Source organism: Oncorhynchus clarkii, chromosome 15 (genome assembly GCF_045791955.1).
Source record: "Oncorhynchus clarkii lewisi isolate Uvic-CL-2024 chromosome 15, UVic_Ocla_1.0, whole genome shotgun sequence".
Lineage (NCBI taxonomy): Eukaryota > Metazoa > Chordata > Actinopteri > Salmoniformes > Salmonidae > Oncorhynchus > Oncorhynchus clarkii.
The window spans coordinates 26,034,594-26,054,345 of NC_092161.1; the positions used below are offsets into that span (position 1 = coordinate 26,034,594).

General features: G+C 43.9%; 1 protein-coding gene across 3 annotated transcripts in view; it reads left to right on the forward strand.

Moving 5' to 3' along the window:
* LOC139367114 (Rho GTPase activating protein 21a) overlaps window positions 1-19,752 on the forward strand; it is a 102,969-nt gene that overhangs the window by 39,590 nt on the left and 43,627 nt on the right. Inside the window, exons 1-3 of one of the 3 annotated variants that reach the window (XM_071105169.1) lie at window positions 1,600-1,987; window positions 6,172-6,363; window positions 10,347-10,368. In XM_071105169.1, the coding sequence (XP_070961270.1) occupies window positions 1,679-1,987; window positions 6,172-6,363; window positions 10,347-10,368 (523 nt within the window). In that variant the 5' untranslated portion in view covers window positions 1,600-1,678. Of the gene's footprint in view, window positions 1-1,599; window positions 1,988-6,171; window positions 6,364-10,346; window positions 10,369-19,752 lie in introns of those variants that run through there. The other 2 variants (XM_071105168.1, XM_071105170.1) reach the window with 2 other exon arrangements.

Here is a 19,752-nt window from a genome sequence, read left to right on the forward strand (position 1 = left end):
AGAAACATTTTCATATGAAGATTGTGGTAGCAAAACCCATAAAACTATCCAACTCATTGTTTATCTAAAGCAATCTGTTTGGCATGATGTGGCCAGGCCCGTAATGTTCCACTATAATGCAAAGCTGATGTAAACACAAACCATTCACAGTAAAGGATTTCCCCCTCGACTTTTCTTGTGTTGGTGGCACTTGAGACAAGACTTGCATCCAGTCAGTCTTTAACGAGCTTTCGTCCAGCTACTTGCATAACATGGACGCCTCGAATGGTGCAGGCTATATTCAGTGGAATGAATGTGGTAATAAGATGGTCATCAGCAATGCGTGGTTGGAGGGAACATTCCATCACTGGTTTCCTGTTCTTTTCTTGGTCGCTGCTGGAATAGTAGATTAGAAAGACTGCTTTAAATAAGTCCGACTCAAAATATGAACACTTATCTGACCGGCTGATAGACTGGCAATTTTGATCTGCCATTTTTGTTTTAGTTTGTCATATGAAGTACCCTTTTTCAGAGGTGTTCCTCATTTTCTCACCTAATGACAATATGTGAAATTTTCCCCAGATTCACTTGACAAGCAGTGAGAGTTGTCTAAGATGACTGCTATTGCTTTTCCTTTTGGAGCAGAGTTCAATTTCTTCGACATCACCTGATTCCAAATCTGATTAAATATTGAACTATTTGTCCCCCAATCAGAGTGCTTTGCTAAGCAGTATCCAGGCAGAGTCTGTCCTATCCAGCACACTGCACTTAAGATAAAGCCTTTGTCAAGCCCTCCTGTGGGTTTGTTTACCATAACCCATTAAAAAAGTGTCCGCATGGCACCCGGCTCTCCTCTTATGTAATCCCACTGGGGAAAGATGAAGGGAAAACGGGTTTGGATGGGGTGTGAACATAGCTTGTAAAGACGATGGAATAAGCACACAGCCTTTGGAGAAAGGCACTGACTTAAGAGACGCTATAGATAGATAGATTGAAAGTGTCTCTGTACTGTCATGTGAGCACTATGTTTGTGTGGAAAGGGCATGCTTTTAAACATTGTGTCCAAATGGCCTTTACATTCACAGAGAATACGTGGTGGCTGCCTTGTGTGGTCCAACTTCACCATATCCACCAATGGACCTAGAATCCCAGCTATTTCTGTCCCTCAGATAGTAGGCATGGCTGCCTTTGTCGTCGTCCCCCCCCCCCTACGCTAGAATGTGTAGTTTGCAGAATTTCTCTAGCGCTTAACCTGTGTGTGTGTGTGTGTGTGTGTGTGTGTGTGTGTGTGTGTGTGTGTGTGTGTTTGGTTATTCAGAATCAGGTGAAAAAGAGTGCGAGAGGAGAAGGGAGGGTTTAAAGAGAACTCATCTGGCCGCCCAGCCAGATGTGTGTGTGTGTGCTTATGAGAGAGTGTGAGGTGGGTGGATGTGCTGGTGCGTCAGTCTGCCCCAGCTCTGCAACACTCTCCGCTGAGTGGAAACATCATGTGGCTGTGGGAAGCACAGAGGAACAGCCCAGCTTCCCAACACTGAGAACAGACCGGGCGAGAGAGGGAACAGGGGGAAGTAAAAAAGAAATTCAGAGTAACAAAGACTGAGACGCTAGTGAGACCATCTCAGAGCAGAGGAGGAGAGCTCCACTGCCTGGTTTCCTACTTTTTCTTTGACGAATATAAAGGCATATTGCTGGCTATGCCATGCTGGCCCAGAGGAACGGGGGCATCTCCGCCGGGAGCTGTGTGACTACGGTGACCCTGAAGGATTGCCCTGACCTGGTGGATCTGCTGGATGTAGAGGTGGACTGCTCTCCCTCGACGGGGGACTGTCCCTGGGCTCGTCTGGCCGGTTTAGAATGCTGCCTGTCGGAGCCCTACTGCCTGTGGTTCCAGCTGCTAGCGCAGGCTTACTGGGGGGACGTGGAGCTAGGCCTCAGGGGGGAAACAGACAGGAGAGTGTCCTGGGGCAGACTCCAAGAAGCATCCAGGAGGAATTGTGTTCGTTCCAGGGTAAGGCGCCAAGCTTTCGGAGGACTTTTCGAGTTCACCCTAATGCCTTTCGGATTGCATAAAGAGCTTGATCACAAATCCTGTGTTAGAAGCAAATAGTAGGTATTTTAGTAGAGAGCCGTTGGCAGTGCGTTATTGAGTTGTAATACATTGACCTGTGCTGAAATATGTGCCCAGGCAGTATCAGTGGCTTGCAGCTAAGTGTATTGTGTAATATAGTAAGGATTTGTGAGGGGGGGGGGGGGGGCAACACCGTGTGTTGTCTCAGGAATGTCGCGTGCCTCTTCCCTTGCTCCAGTGGCAGGGTAGTACTGTTTCACTGACCGGTCTATTGTAATGCTTTCGATGGTCAATTCTGAAAGACTGAAAGGACAGCGATATATTTAGGAGATAATAGCTGTATTTCCACCAGCTGTTATCAATGCGGCATGGATTTATTTTTGGATCTGTACTCTAAGCATTTCGGTACTTACAGTACTTATTTATTTCAGATTTATATTTTTATTATTATTATTGTCGTTCGTTGGAATAATTCAGTTATTGTTTTGGAAAAGGGGAGCGCAACACTATATTTTCCTATGATGTGAATAATGTCTTGTGTAGTTGCAATGGCCTGTGGTCAGAGGGGAAGCCATTAAGCTAACCGCACCAGAGTGACTCACTATGGCTTAGGAGGACTGTGAGGAGAGACTGAGTCGACAGGTATTGGACCCACAACTACACAGCTGACATACAAATGCACAGCACCCACATGACAAGTAGCTATAGGATATTTTCCGACATCATATTCAAATCTATATTTAATGGCTGTTGCTGATTGGTGCAGCTGAGAGGGATTCCAAAGCGGAGGTGTTGACAGTTTTGAACCTGTGCTGATGGGGAATGCCAGTGTAGATGCCTCACATGACCTGTGTCGGATATGGAGGGGAGTTCTTAGCCAACTAGTCCCGAGTGACACTTTTTTCAGGGTGTGGTGGGATGCTATAATACCTCATGAATGTGTTCCCCATTCCTACCCTCTTCACTCAAAATGGCAGTCAGCAAGGTCTGTAAAGCTACGTGCAAAGAACTTTGGAATTAGTCCGATTTAGTTGTTTGAGGGTTAGCTAATCCTCATTGCTTCTTTCACTATGACTGCAGTGCCAGCCACAGTCCTGGACACCCTGCTCCCTGTTCTGCATGGTTGCCTCCTCTTCTTTTCAATAATTCAACATGTTAAATATAGAGATAGAAAAGTGTGTGTGGGAATGGTCTTGTTCTTCTATTGTTATGGGGACCTGAAATCCCCTAAAGTCCCCACAAGGATAGTAAAATAAGGAATATTCTCAAAGGCTATTTTAAGCTCAGGGTTTAGGTTTAAGGTTAGAATTAGGGTTAAGCTTTAAGGTTACATTTAAGGTTGGGGTTTAGGGAAAATAGGATTTTGAATGGAAATAAATGTTAGGTCCCCATGAGGATAGAAAAACAAGTGTGTGTTGGTGTGTGTTTCCCCGCAAGTGTTTCTATGCAGAGCTGCGGGGTCGTAGTGATCTCACCAGGCCCACAGTTATACAGGCCCAGCCCATTCTCTTGAGGCTCCTACATCTGCTGTACACACACACAGACACACACACACACACACACAGAGGTGTGGTGGGGAGAGCGTAAGGGAGGACAGAGAGAGGGGAAAGCTTAAAGAAAGAGGAGGCAGTGTTTTCGCACTGGAGAAGAAGGAAAAAACAACCTCTGCTCATAACCTGTGGAGAAAGCTGGGCTGAGGTTGCAGCGAGGACTGTTTGGCAGGCCCATGGTTGGCCTGTAGTCACTGCGGTGCTGTCAATGGCGACCACTAACGCACACCCTGTGGCGGTGTGGGCTGAGCGAACCATCAGTTTGATAATGAATCTGACATAAGTCTTACGGTTCAGACAGTATACGAGAGGCAGGCGGGAGGACATCGTGTGGCTTTCTCGTTGACTTTGGGTTGTGAAATACTGTAGCGCTTTTTGGAATTTATGTGATAAGGTCAGGGGATTCTTTATGTGGTGTTGTACATGCCTGTGATGCATACCAGGCAGGATAGATTACAGTGTAGGTTATTGTGTGTCTGTCTGTGTGACGTCATGTTCAGGAAAAGAGTGTCTCTTATAAGAAGACTGGGGTGAATCACTGTTTTCTCAGTGGTTACCGTTGCCATGATATATGTTTGAGACTGGTGGAAATCCCTGTTTCGTGTAAACGGCTTAGTTCCATCTACAACAGTGTACAAATGATTTGTTGCGGACGGAGCTGTGGCACGTAGCCTTAATGGATCTGACAACCGGCTCTGTTATGAGAAAATAAACGAACGTGTGTTGAGCAGGATCTGAGCCTTTTCAGTGTTCCTGGATGTTGGAGCTCTGTCTCGCACTCAACAGCATTCACAAGTTTGTCATTATACAAAATGGCATTTCACTGCTCTTCAACCCAGCCAGCGCCAATCTCTTGTTGCGTCAAGGTGTGATGTATTCGCCTACCTTGAATTCAATTGGAATAGGCTTAGCCGCTCTCTGATGAAAGCACTGAACACAAAGTATACAAGTAATTCCTCACAAAACCTAGGCCATAAAATACCTTGATTTTGGGGGATTTACACAAATTATAATCCATAGAATAGCCCTTTGGAGAAACGATTGACATACTGTATATTTTACATTTTGTGTGTATAATTGATCAAAGTTGGAATATTTATTACATTTTGGTCTTACCCAGGCCTCCTTTAAAACTCCTGTCCTCCCTGTCCCTGAATGAACTCTTTTGTTTACTTTCTTACCTTCCTGAGCGCTCGGTCGAACCGTAGCCATGTCAACAAACTGAATCTTATTCCATTTCATGTAACTCCGCTTGATTTAGCCAAATGAACTCTCACTCTGTCAGATAAACAAGGTGAGAGAACAAGATAAATGTGTAGCCATTGGCTGCTGTTTTATCTCCGAAAACAGAGCACTCTTTGTTTGAAATAAAGCTTCTTGACTGTCTTCAGTGACAAGGAGCACATTGAGAGTAGCCTGGTATAAGATGTAATGGGGATTTGATGCCATGTTCTCATCACTTGTAAATTGTGGCCTTGTGAATCTGATGACTGTACTGTTAGGATTGATTATGTCATCACTACCGAAGGTCTCCTATTGGGAGACCGGAATGACACTGGACTTGTTCATGTTCTCCTATCTGACCACGCCCTTAAGTCTAAATATTATGTGTGTGCTGCTGAGGTCATGTCTGACAGTGTTGCCATTTCTCCTTTTTATTTAATTTATTTCACCTTTATTTAACCAGGTAGGCCAGTTGAGAGTTCTCAATTACAACTGCAACCTGGCCAAGATAAAGCAAAGTAGTGCGACAAAAACAACAGAGTTACACATAAACAAACGTACAGTCAGTAACACAATAGAAAAATCTATGCACATTGTGTGCAAATGTAGGGAGGTAAGGCAATAAATAGGCCATAGAGGTGAATTAATTACAATTTAGCATTAACACTGGAGTGATAGATGTGCAGATGATGATGTGTAAGCAGAGAACTGGAAGGAAAGGCGGCCAAAAGAAGTGTTGGCTTTGGGGATGACCCGTGAAATATACCTGCTGGAGCGTGTGCTATGGGTGGGTGCTGCTGTGGTGACCAGTGAGCCGAGATAAGGCGGTGCTTTACCTAGCAAAGACTTATAGATGACCTGGAGCCAGTGGGTTTGGCGACGAATATGTACTGTAGCGAGGGCCAGCCAACGAGAGCATACAGGTCACAGTGGTGGGTAGTATATGGGGCTTTGATGACATAACGGATGGCACTATGATAGACTACATCCAGTTTGCTGAGTAGAGTGTTGGAGGCTATTTTGTAAATGACATCGCCGAAGTCCAGGATCGGTAGGATAGTCAGTTTTACGAGGGTATGTTTTGCAGCATGAGTGAAGGAGGCTTTGTCTTTCTGCTGCATCCTTCACACCTTTTCCCTCTAGGATGATAATAGAGGAAAAGGGTAGTCTAAGGCCACTTCCAGATAATGTTGTCTTCTGTAACTGAATCAGTAATGAGCTTACTTTACATTAACAGAGGTATGTAAGAGGAAAACGTGTGAATCTACCTGTCCTACATTGAGTGGATTATCTCAAAGGTAACAATAACCACATTAAAAGTCTATCTCTCCCCCTCTCTGTTTCTCTCAGGCTAAACAGAAGGATGGGCGTGACCAGAGCGAGGCATCTGCGACGGGGTCCCCGGTTGGGGTGGAAGAGGAGCCCTTCTCCTGGCCGGGCCCCAAGACACTCCGGCTGCAGCGCACTTCGCAGGGCTTCGGCTTCACGCTGCGCCACTTCATCGTCTACCCGCCAGAGTCAGCTGTCCACTCTTCCCTCAAGGTGAGAACATCATGACCGCACTCAAGCAACCTTAGTGAACATACAGTGTATTTGGAGAGTATTCAGAAACATTACTTTTTCCACATTTTATGTTATAGCCTTATTTTAAAATGGATTAAAACATTTTTTTAAAACATCCTCACCAATCTACACAATACCCAATAATGACAGAGAAAATGGGGTTTCAGAATTTTTTTTCAAATGTATAAAAAATGAAAAACAGATACCTTGAACTTTAGCTCAGGTGCATCCTGTTTTCATTGATCGTCCTTGAGATGTTTCTACATCTTGATTGGAGTCCACTTGATTTGGACATGATTTGAAAAGGCGCATATCTGTCTATATAAGGTCCCACAGTTGACAGTGCATGTCAGAGCAAAACCCAAGCCATGAGGTTGAAGGAATTGTCCGTAGAGCTCATAGACAGGATTGTGTAGAGGCACAGATCTGGGGAAGGGTACCAACAAATGTCTGCAGCATTGAAGATACCCAACAACACAGTGGCCTCCATCATTCTTAAATGGAAGAAGTTTGGAACGACCAAGAGTCATCTTAGAGCTGGCCACCCTGAGGAATCGGGGAAGAAGGGCCTCGGTTAGGGAGGTGACCAAGAACCTGATGGTCACTCTGACAGAGCTCCAGAGTTCCTCTGTAAAGATGGGAGAACCTTCCAGAAGGACAACCATCTCTGCAGCACTCCACCAATCAGGCCCTTATGATAGAGTGGCCAGACGAAAGCCACATTATCCCGCTTGGAGTTAGCCAAAAGCTAAAGGACTCTGACCATGTGAAACAAGATTATCTGGTCTGATGAAACCAAGATTGAACTCTATGGCCTGAATGCCAAGTGTCATGTCTGGTGGAAGCATCATGCTGTGGGATGTTTTTCAGTGGCAGGGACTGGGAGACTAGTCAGGAACGAAGGAAAGATGAACAGAATAAAGTACAGAGATCCTTATTGAAAACCTGCTCCAGAGAACGCAGGACCTCAGACTGGGGCAAAGGTTCACCTTCCAACAGGACGACCCTAAGCACACAGCTGAGACATTGCAAGAGTGGCTTCAGGACACTTCTCTGAATGTCCTTGAGTGGCCCAGCCAGAGTGATGAAGGCGAGTGATGAAGCACGTAAAAAATCATCCGTCCTCAGTTGCACCACTCACTACTGAGTTCCCAACTGGGAATGGGGGATACCTAGTCAGTTGTACAACTGAATGCATTCAACTGAAATGTCTTCCTCATTTAACCCAACCCCTCTGAATCTGAGAGGTGCGGAGGGCTGCCTTAATTGACATCCACGTCTTCGGCACTCAGGGAACAGTGGGTTAACTGCCTTGCTCAGGGGCAGAACAACAGAGTTTTACCTTGTCAGCTTGGGGATTTGATCCAGCAACCTTTCAGTTACTGACCCAACGCTCCTACCCGCCAGGCTACCTGCCCCTGGAACCAACGCCAGCCACTATAACTGGTCTTCGCGAACTTCATGAGAAGGGTTTCCATGGCTGAGCAGCCACACACACATAATGCCAAACGTTTGTTAGAGTGGTGTAAAGCTCGCCGACATTTGACTCTCTTCACAATCTGGCAGTCCGACAGACTAACCTGAGTTGGCGGATGCCAGGAGAACGCTACCTGCCCCAATGCATAGTGCCATTGGTGGAGGAGGAATAACAGTCTGGGGCAGTTTTTCATGGTTCGGACTAGGCCCCTTAGTTCCAGTGAAGGGAAGTCTTAGCGCTACAGCATACAATGACATTGTAGACAATTCTGTGGCAACCCGTTTCCTGTTTCACCATGACAATGCCCCGTGCACAAAGCGAGGTCCATACAGATAGTGTGTCTAGATCGGTGTGGAAGAACTTGACTGGCCTGCACAAAGTCCTGAACTCAACCCCAGCGAACACCTTTGGGATGAATTGGAACACCGACTGTGAGCCAGGCCTAATTGCCCAACCAGTGCCCATCCTCACTAATGCTCTTGTGGTTGAATGGAAGCAAGTCCCTGCAGCATTATTTTATTAATGCCCATGATTTTGGAATGAGATGTTCGCCGAGCAGGTGTCCATACTTTTGGCCATGTAGTGTATATACTCTACATGTTTTATATTTGACCTTTATTTAAACAGGGAGTCACCATTGAGACCAGGGTCTCTTTCACAAGGGAGCCCTGCACATACAATTCATAGACCAATAATACTGTACTACTTACATTCAACCATATTTCTATAATATTAATTATCAACTAATATGGACCAATTTGTAGAGGAAGACTATGGGTTACAGTTGTCAGTTTCCTACAACACTGAAATTCACCAATATCTGGTAGTGTACAACAGTGTTTTGTAGTGTAATCTCAGTTGTAGTGTCATCTTACCTGGGAAGGGAGCCAGAAACACCAACTGAATAACATCAACATTATGCTGCTCCATGCATTTAATCGTGCTGTCCCAGCAGTTCCTGTCTTAATGGGCCGCCATTCCACAGTTTTCAGTAAATACCGAAATACTCAACCTCTTCTAGTGGGATAGTGCTTCCAATGCCTCCATCTGATTGTTTCAAGACATGTATTTTTTTTAAAGGGATTTACTGTTGTCGTTAGCCAACCACCTGTCTCCATTTGGGATTTTTCTAACAATCAATACATTTGTAGAAGTGTTTTGTGTTTACGTTTGCAAGTGTATTTTGACACTCTTTTCACTGTGTTAAAAGAGATCTTAGACAGAGCACTTATTCTCTGTCCGTTTGGATTTTGCTATGGCACTGCCATTTAAATTCAAAGCTGAAGCACTCCGCCTAGATGCTGCAGAGTTGTATCCAGCCGTACCGGTGCAAAGGCCCTCCCTTGTGGCACTGTACTGTGTTGGCCTATTTTCTTCTTTCAAGTAGAATTGGGTTGCTTTGCGTTTCTGTGTAATCACATTTCAACTCTTATCTGGAAAAACGGAAACTTCATTGAGAGTTTATTGGTTCTCAGTGCATTAAGAAATAAAAAGCAATATGTCTCCATCAGTAACAGTTGCCACGTGGTCGTAATGCCCATTTCTAATGCTCCCAGAAATGGCATTAGAGTTGGCAGAGCTGGCAAGGCCAAGTCTTGTTCAGCTTTTCGCTGAGACTTTCTAATTCCCTTCTTACAGTAAGATGCAGATAAGGGCTTCTGGGAAATACTCAAATTAAAATGTCAATTTCAGGGTGATTTTAGACAAAGTCTTTGCTAACATAAAATAAACCCTGTAACTTTGTAGAAATTTGATCTTTATGAAATTCTCAGAATTCCATCCGAGATGCCATGATTACATTTGATTTAACTAGGCAAATTCTTATTTTACAATGACTGCCTAGGAACAGAGGGTTAACTGCCTTGTTCAGGGGCAGAACGGCAGATTTTTACCTTGTCAGCTCAGGGATTCGATCTAGCAACCTTTCGGTTACTGGCCCAACGCTCTTAACCTCTAGGCTACCTTCCGCCCCTATCATGTATTGTAATTACTTTTTGGAGCTCTTGAGTAATCACAGTCCCAGTCTTTCTGAAACTGGGTTAACTTGAAGAAGGTCAGCCTGTCTTATAGGATTGCCAAGGGAAACTCAGGAGTCTTAAAGAATATGTGGAGAACATATGTGTTGCTGCAGGGTTACGGGATTAGAACACTCATGTGGGTGTTTTGAACCCCCACTTGAAGGAAATTAAGTATTTAAGCTTGAAGGATATCAGATAAAAACAAAGAAATCTAAAGTAGGTTTTTCTAATCAACATTTTCAGTGACGGCGACACGTAGAAGAACTCCGCCTTCGTCCCTTGTCACGTTTGTTTGAATCTACTTTAATGTTGCATATTGTGACTTATGTCAATTAGTCTTGTTTAATGACAGTGAAAGCCATTTTCTATTTTCTTCCAGAGTACAACACTCAATCACTGTTATCTTCATTGAGGAAAACCCCAGATGTGAATGCAAAAAATGTCTGACTATCTTTTCTCTCTTCTAGGATGAAGACAATGGCAGTCGAGGTAAGTGGACAGCATGTATATCAAGTTCTTGTTGAATTTGTAACTCTACTCCCTCCAGACTTTGAATAGAACATCTATAAAAACTTCAGTGTTGCACATGGTCACTCACAAACCATTCAGATAAACCTTCCCATTCAACAACAGCATTTTGCAACGTGACAAAACACTGCACTCTTGAATGCACTTCGTCCCTCACTGTATCAACGAGTGAGTCACGCCCTGCTCTTACACAGGAGAAATTCTCCAGCAGCCACTGCACCACTCACTCTGGCTCCTGACCAATCCTAGACAGGTGTTTGGTTACTCCTCTAGTGTAGTGCACTCTGTGAATTGCAGTGAGATCACATTCCTAGTACTCAGTGGCGTGATAACAGCAGATCTCTCAAGCTAGATTGAAACCTGCAATTGATGTAGTAGGGCCAGTGTACTGTTATTCACTCTCCCTTTAACTCCTTAATGTCACGACAAGAGGATTCAGATTAAAAGGAAGTAGAAAATCATCTTAATGCTTGTTTAACCTTCACTGCTTCAAATGAATCAGCGGTGAACCAATTCAGCATAGAAAATAACCAGTTTCAAGTAGGAATTTTAATTGATCAAGTAGTTTATAACCAAATGTGATCCGTCAATCAGCTTTCCCAATGGTCTGTATCTTCGTTGAGCTATACAGAATCCATCAATACGGTCTGAACAGTATTCTTTATAGCGGTTAAATATGATTATAAACCCAGTGGTTCGAGCCTTGAATACTGATTGGCTAAAAGTTGTGGTATATCAGACCGTATACCACGGGTATGACAAAACCATTTATTTAACTGTTCTAATTACATTGGTAACCAATTTATAATACACTGCTCAAAAAAATGAAGGGAACACTAAAATAACACATCCTAGATCTGAATGAATGAAATATTCTTAAATACTTTTTTCTTTACATAGTTGAATGTGCTGAACAATCACACAAAAATTATCAATGGAAATCAAATGTATCAACCCATGGATGTCTGGATTTGGAGTCACACTCAAAATTAAAGTGGAAAACCACACTACAGGCTCATCCAACTTTGATGTAATGTCCTTAAAACAAGTCAAAATAAGGCTCAGTAGTGTGCGTGGCCTCCACGTGCCTGTATAACCTCCCTACAACGCCTGGGCATGCTCCTGATGAGGTGGCGGATGGTCTCCTGAGGGATCTCCTCCCAGACCTGGACTAAAGCATCCGCCAACTCCTGGACAGTCTGTGGTTGCAACGTGGTGTTGGTGGATGGAGCGAGACATGATTTCCCAGATGTGCTCAATTGGATTCGGGTCTGGGGAACGGGTGGGCCAGTCCATAGCATCAATGCCTTCCTCTTGCAGGAACTGCTGACACACTCCAGCCACATGAGGTCTAGCATTGTCTTGCATTAGGAGGAACCCAACGCCAACCGCACCAGCATGACTCACAAGTGGTCTGAGGATCTCATCTCGGTACCTAATGGCAGTCAGGCTACCTCTGGCGAGCACATGGAGGGCTGTGCGGCCCCCCAAAGAAATGCCACCCCACACCATGACTGACCCACCGCCAAACCGGTCATGCTGGAGGATGTTGCAGAACGTTCTTCACGGCGTCTCCAAACTCTGTCACGTGCTCAGTGTGAACCTGCTTTCATCTGTGAAGAGCACAGGGCACCAGTGGCAAATTTGCCAATCTTGGTGTTCTCTGGCAAATGCCAAACGTCCTGCACAGTGTTGGGCTGTAAGCACAACCCCCACCTGTGGATGTCGGGCCCTCATACCACCCTCATGGAGTCTGTTTCTGACCGTTTGAGCAGACACATGCACATTTGTGGCCTGCTGGAGGTCATTTTGCAGGGCTCTGACAGTGCCACTCCTTGCACAAATGCGGAGGTAGCGGTCATGCTGCTGGGTTGTTGCCCTCCTACGGCCTCCTCCACGTCTCTCCATGCTCTGGACACTACGCTGACAGACACAGCAAACCTTCTTGCCACAGCTCGCATTGATGTGCCATCCTGGATGAGCTGCACTACCTGAGCCACTTGGGTGGGTTGTAGACTCCGTCTCATGCTACCACTAGAGTGAAAGCACCGCCAGCATTCAAAAGTGACCAAAACATCAGCCAGGAAGCATAGGAACTGAGAAGTGGTCTGTGGTCCCCACCTGCAGAACCACTCCTTTATTGAGGGTGTCTTGCTAATTGCCTATAATTTCCACCTGTTGTCTATTCCATTTGCACAACAGCATGTGAAATTTATTGTCAATCAGTGTTGCTTCCTAAGTGGACAGTTTGATTTCACAGAAGTGTGATTGACTTGGAGTTACATTGTGTTGTTTAAGTGTTCCCTTTATTTTTTTAAGCAGTGTCGCAATATGACACCTCTGGGGTTTGTGGTATGTGGCCAATATACCACGGCTAAAGCTGGGGGTACACTACACCATTTTGGCCACGATTTAGCTGTCCCAGATAAGTATTTGATATCAGAGAAAAAATCCCCATGTCATTGCCTACTCGGGGTGCACAGCTGTCACCGACGCACATTTAATGTGAGCGAGTCAAAGACTCAATCTAATATCTACCAATCTCGTCTTTGAGCACGCCCAGACGTCCCGTTATTTAACATTTATTTTATTGCCACAAAATCGGAAATGCTCTTGTGTGAGATGTGCAACGACAAGTTTTGAGAATGGTGATCAGCAATATCCATCCATTTCCATTGATCATCCTTGAACACAGTGGCCTTCATCGTTCTTGAATGGAAGAAATTTGGAACCACCAAGAATTTTCCTATAGCTGGCCTCCCGCCCAAACGGAGCAATCGGGGGTGAAGGGCCTCGGTCAGGGAGGTAACCAAGTACACAATGGTCATTTTGACAGAGCTCTGACAGAGTTCTTCTGTGGAGATGGTTGTCCTTCTGGGAGGTTCTTCCATCTCTGTAGGACTCCACCAATCAGGCCTATATGGTTGTGTCCAGACGTGACAGCCCGCTTGGAATTTGCCAAAAGGCACCTAAAGGTCAAGATTCTCTGGTCGGATGAAACCAAGATTGAACTCTTTGGCCTGAATGCCAAGCATCACGTCTGGAGGAAACCAGATACTGCTCATCACCTTGCCAATACCATCCCTATGATGAAGAATGGTAGTGCCCGCTGTGGGAATGTTTTTCAGCGGTAGAGACTGGGAGACTAGTCAAGATCGAGGGAAAGTTGAACTGAGCAAGGTACAGGGAGATCCTTGATGAAAACCTGCTCCAGAGCCCTCAGGACCTCCGTTAGCGCGAAGGTTCACCTTCCAACAGGACAATGACCCTAAGCACACAGCCAAGACAATACAGGAGTGGCTTCATGACAAGCCTCTGAATGTTCTTGAGTTTCCCGGACTTGAACCGATCAACCATCTCTGGAGTGACCTGAAAATAGCTGTTCAGCAACGCTCCCCATCCAACCTGACAGAGCTTGAGAGGCTCTACATCGAAGAATGGGAGAAACTCCCCAAATACAGGTGTGCCAAGCTTGTAGCGTCATACCCTGGAAGACTCAAGACTGTATTTGCTGCCAAAGGTGCTTCAACAACTGAGTAGAGGGTCTGAGTACTTATGTCAATTTAATATTTAAGTTTTTTTATTTTTAGTCCTGTTTTTTGCTTTGGCATTATGGGGTATTGTGTGTAGATTGATGGGGGGGGGGGGGGGGGGGGGGGGGGAAACTATTTAATACATTTTAGAATTGGGCTGTAACTCAGTAAAATGTGGAAAAAGATGAAGGGGTCTGAATACTTTCCGAATGCACTGTACCGCACCCCCTCGGGCCTTACTTCTTAAATATACTGTGATGGCTTGAGTCTGCAGTTGAGCTAGATAGACAGAGATCAATAGCAGCTGCAGTCTATAAAGCTGCAGGTTGAAGCTCTTTTCTGCATTAAGCTTGTCAGTGTTGTAGCTTTGTATAGTGCGTGAGCTTGGCAAGTCCTCCCTATCCCACAGTGCATCCGGTCCTCCCCCCCATGTCTGGGAGCGCTGCAGCGTGACAGCGGGGATGCAGAGTCCCATCTGATCTGCAGCTCCTGGAAATACACGACTGTGCAGAGTATAGACACACATTTTATTGCGCAGTGTACACACATACATACAGCACACACAAACTAAATCAGCAACACTCACGCACACGTCACAGGCTGCTTATCCATATAAAGATATCAATCATTGTTTATGTTGCGCTTTTGATTGGAGTGCTGCACACTGACTGCTATCATTAGTTACAAGTAGCGTTCCTCTACTCTACCATAAAGGTTGTTTAGGCTTACAGTACTGAAGGTGCGATCGCCAGCATCAATACTGTGCCCTTCTGTGCTGCAGTGGAAATGCAACTCCTTCACTGACTGCATCAACCTTTATAGATTTTGTTTTCATTTTTTTGTAGTACATTACCAATATCACTATTTCATGTATTGAGTACAGAACAGATTTCATGACCTGGGAGTGATCTGTTTTTCTTGTTCTTGATAGTGATCCAAGTTATGATCCAGAGGATAGTTATGATCAGGGGTTGGAACTGTTTCATTTTTCAAGGAACACAAACGGAACCAGGAACGAAAGGGATCTATACTGTCCCGGAACAGAACTGTTATTTTAAAGCATAGGAACTGGAACAAAATGCCTGGAACATAAAATAACTTTATTTTATGTCCCACCAAAAAATGCAACAAATCGCCTATGCAAAGCCCTCACTCTGTCCTTCAGAAACATATTCGTGTCTGCCTGCAGAAGCGAGGTTAAGAGGTTTGGCGGGGTCATGTTTTGGAGGACGCGTGACTCGTCCCTCACCTTCCTAGCCCGTTGGGGAGTTGCAGCGATGAGACGAGATCAAAATTGGGGAGGGAAAAAAGGGGGTAAAATACCAACATGTTTTATTGATAATAATATGGCCCTTTTTATAAAGTCCACTTATGTACACTACCATTCAAAAGTTTGGGGTCACTTAGAAATGTCTGTGTTTTTGAAAGAAAAGCAATTGATCAGAAATACAGTGTAGACATTGTTAATGTAAATGACTATTGTAGCTGGAAACGGCTTATTTTTAATGGAATATCCTCATAGGCGTACAGAGACCCATTATCAGCAACCATCACTCCTGTGTTCCAATGGCACGTTGTGTTAACTAATCCAAGTTCCTAACTTTATAAGGCTAATTGATCATTAGAAACGCTTTTGCAGTTATGTTAGCACAGCCGAAAACTGTTGTTCTGATAAAAGAAGCAATAAGTAGTAGGGATGACCGGGGATATTGGCAGCCTTTAGACTAATTTATGGGTTCAATTACAGGCTCAATATGGCCTGAAACAAAGACCTTTCTTCTGAAACTCGTCAGTCTATTCTTGTTCTGAGAAATGAAGGCTATTCCATGCGAGAAATTGCCAAGAAACTGAAGATCTCGTACAATGCTGTGTACTACTCAAAAACATAGGTTTGTTGTAACATTTCAACTTCAAACCTGCTCAAATGAATGCAGCATTGCTGTATTTTGTACTCAAAAGGTATTGCAGTTGAGTAGCCAACCTAGGCTACTGCTCAAATGTTGCTGTAATAGGCCTACATGTTTCTCCTTTGCATGGTGTTTTGTTTTTTGGATATTTGTTGTCAAGTTTTAAAAACCGAAGGCAGACTGCAACATTTTAGTAGTCTAGCCAGGACTGTAGCATGAGTCTCTACACTTTCCCTCTTGCTGCGCTCTATAACGGGACACACAAAAGCACTGTAACTGAAGTTGAATTCAGATGCGAGCGCATCAGGATGTAATTTCATAAAGTATATGACTAAAATCTTGACTCATTTATACTCGCTTGTGTGTCCTATTCGGCCCGCTGGCCTTGTGTTTGGCAGATGTACGTTAGCCTTTTAACCACGTTATGACTGGCTTGTGATCATTGTCCTTGCTAGTTTGATTGTGTTGACATTCCCAGTGTTAGTTACAGTTGCCCGTTTTGGTTCAAAATATTGAATCATTGAAACTGAAACAGTGCATCCCGAATGGGTGGAGGCAGCAAACAATGGGTGTATTTGTAAATTGCCTCCAGTGTGTCAGAGTGCACTCTGGGTCGTTCATAAATTCAGAGTGTTGTCAGATTCTGTTAATAAATTCAGAGCGCACACTGACACAAATGAGAGAACACCTCACTCTGACCGTTTTACTAGCCCTAGGAGAGCTGGTTAGTCTGTTTTCATGTTGTCTAGAGTGTTAGTGACTAACTGTGCTGCTGCCAACAATTGAATAACTTTTTTTTGTCAATGTTTACTGACACCGGTCATATTCAGCGGGTGTTGCGCGTTTGTAAATTAATCAGTTATACTACGCTCTGGCACACTCAGACGAGAGTGCTCTGAAATTGAAGTAGATAGCCAGAGTGAATTTACAAACACACACAATGTACCAGGCCAGCTGTGATTTACAACCTGATGGCAATATTTTTGGGACAACCAAGAAATGTATTGGTGAATTATATTGATCATGCATTGAACTGCATCCATCTATTCTGCCAAAAACAATGCCTTACTGTACGTCATGGAATTTTTGGTCAAATATGACCGGTTTTTAAAACCCCTTATGATGTTGGTTTTGAAGCATAAACTGGGAATATGATACTTTTGACTATTATGATTGTCTGTTTCATGACTGCAAAGTAGTTAAAACGCTGTCAGTTCTACTTTAAGCGTCAATCTTCTCTCTGGTAGAAAAAGTACCCATATGTCATACTTGAGTAAAAGTAAAGATACCTTAATAGAAAATGACTCCAGTAAAAGTGAAAGTCGCCCAGTAAAATACTACTTGAGTAAAAGTCCTAAAATATTTGGTCTTAAATATACTTCAAAAATAAATGTAATTGTTAAAATATGCTTAAATTCCTTATACTAAGCAAACCAGACGCCACAACTTTCTTATTTAAAATGTCTTATTTACGGATAGCCAATACATAATTTACAAACAAAGCATTTGTGTTTAGTGAGTTGCCACATCACAGGCAGTAGGGATGACCAGGGATATTATCCTGATAAGTGTGTGAATTGGACCATTTTCCTGTCCTCCTAAGCATTTGAAATGTAACAAATACTTTTGAGTTTCAGGAAAAATGTATGGAGTAAAAAGTACATTATTTTACTTAGGAATATAGTAGAGTAAAAGTTGCCAAAAATATAAATAAAGTACAGATACCCCAAAAAACTACTAAAGTAGTATTTTTACTTAAGTACTTTACACTACTGCTCACTCTACCCACCGGCAAAATTTCAGTTGCATCTTGCACCATGGCTGCACTTGTCTGTCTGTCACTCATGTAAACAACTAACTTGCCTACTCTGTCCCCACTTATTGGTGAAGTAACTTAATGAGCTAAATGTACAAATAAAAAAAACGGTTGATTTTACTGGTTAAAAAAGGAACAGAATCTCCCAAGTGGCACAGCGTTCTAAAGCATTGCATTGCATCGCAGTGCAAGAGGCATCACTACAGACCCGGGTTCGATCCTATCACGAAATTAGGGAGAAAAGGGGTAAAATAACAATTTAAAAGGGAACCTTATAAACCTGTACTTGCTGGTCGGAACAGTGGAATGGGATGCAACAAAGTGTGTTTCCACTCAGAATGAAACAATTGGAAAATAATTTTGGTTACAACCCCTGGTTATGGTATGACTGGACAAGTGAAGTGATTATCAGAGCAGAGAGGGAGGGAACAGTCCGCTCATGAGCAAGCAGATTCTGGTCTTACAAAAGGGAAATTGAGCAGCGGAGAGAATTCCTGTAAGCATCTTGTTGGCCATCTCCGTGTCGCATTCCGCAGGCTCGGCACGGGGCCCGAAACATAAAGCACACAGCCCCCACAGTGACATCAGGAAATCCTTAGGGTTATTGTGTGCGTGTGTCTGTTTCAATGCGTGTGCACCCACATATACATCTACCATTCATCACTCCGCAATAGAAGATGAATAACGTTCCCTCCTGCCTGGAGAGCCCCTAATGCCCCCTTGGTCCGGGTCCTGTAAATCCTCCTATGTTTCATACCACGCTCGTAAATGGTAGTCACGTTGAGTCCTGTTCTGTAACAGTTTAGATTTCTCCTGCAAGATTCACAAATGTTAAATGTTACTTCATGTAAGACTTGGTTTCGCAAGACTCTCCCTCTCAGCTTTCCTCCCACAAGCTTTCTCTGAGATCGGCTGGACCGCAGTATGAAGTGGTGATATTCTTGTTTGGTTTCATCCTCAGTACTTCAGTATGATGTATTTCTCCTCCGTCTATCTACTGGTAGTGTCCCACTATATTGCTCTTTCAGATCAGCAGCTAAGTGTATTAGATTGGACACAGGCAGGAAAGACACTTTGAGGTATTGAGATCCATCCACAGTTTTTCCTCGTTCAGCCCTAGACAGCCCTTTTAGCCTGTGTCATGCGGTCCCATATTCCCTCCAGAGCAGCCGTGGAGTTTATTTGCTTGACTTTGGGCCAGTGTGTGATGAGGCAGTTGCTGTTTGGATAGAGGGGGCCTGCTCCGCTCGCCTCACCCCATGTTGACTATCTGGGTGTTGCCGCTGGAACCCCTTCAAACCCCAGGAACGCGCTCGCACACACACACACACACACACCCACACCACACACACACTGCCTGCCTGCTTGGGATCGAGGAATCTCAACCCAATCTAAACATACAGACGGGAAGTGTGTGTTTGTGGAATTGTTTAGAAGTGTTGATGTCTGTTTGTTGCTTTTCACAATGATTGTATACATATCGAACGGCTGTTATTTCAAATATTCTTCTAACTCGTTTCCTCTCTCTAGCCCCCCCCCCAGTTCAGTCTTTCTCTCTCTGGCTGTGTATTTTACTTAGCTGTTGAAGAGGACTATACACATGAGATATATTGTATTATGCTTGTGAAGCTGTGGTACTTCGGGGACGAAAAAGCGCTCCAGAAACATAAAAATCTACATCTGTTAAAATATTTGTCTTTTGTTCTGTGTGAAAGTCTTCACAGGAGATGTCCAATTTTTATTTCATTTTTGGTAGATTTTGGTCGGCCTCCATAAAGATTGCAGAGGGAGCAATAGCACAAGCAAGTAGAATTCCCCAATATTCTCTGGTGGGCTTTAAAAACCCCAACCTTCCTTCCATCCAGCTAACTCTTCCCTTAAAGCAGTGGTCACCAACCTTTTATTGAGTCAAGATCAACTTTCGGAGTCAAAAAAGCAAGCCAAGGTCTACCGCTCTTCTTTTTTTTTTTTTTACATGACTTCAAAAATGGAAGCCTATGCAACATTAACCTAATTAAAACTGTTCTGTCAGAATGCAGTTTGTGCAGTAGGCGTAGTACATTATCACAACATATTGGCTATGCTAGGC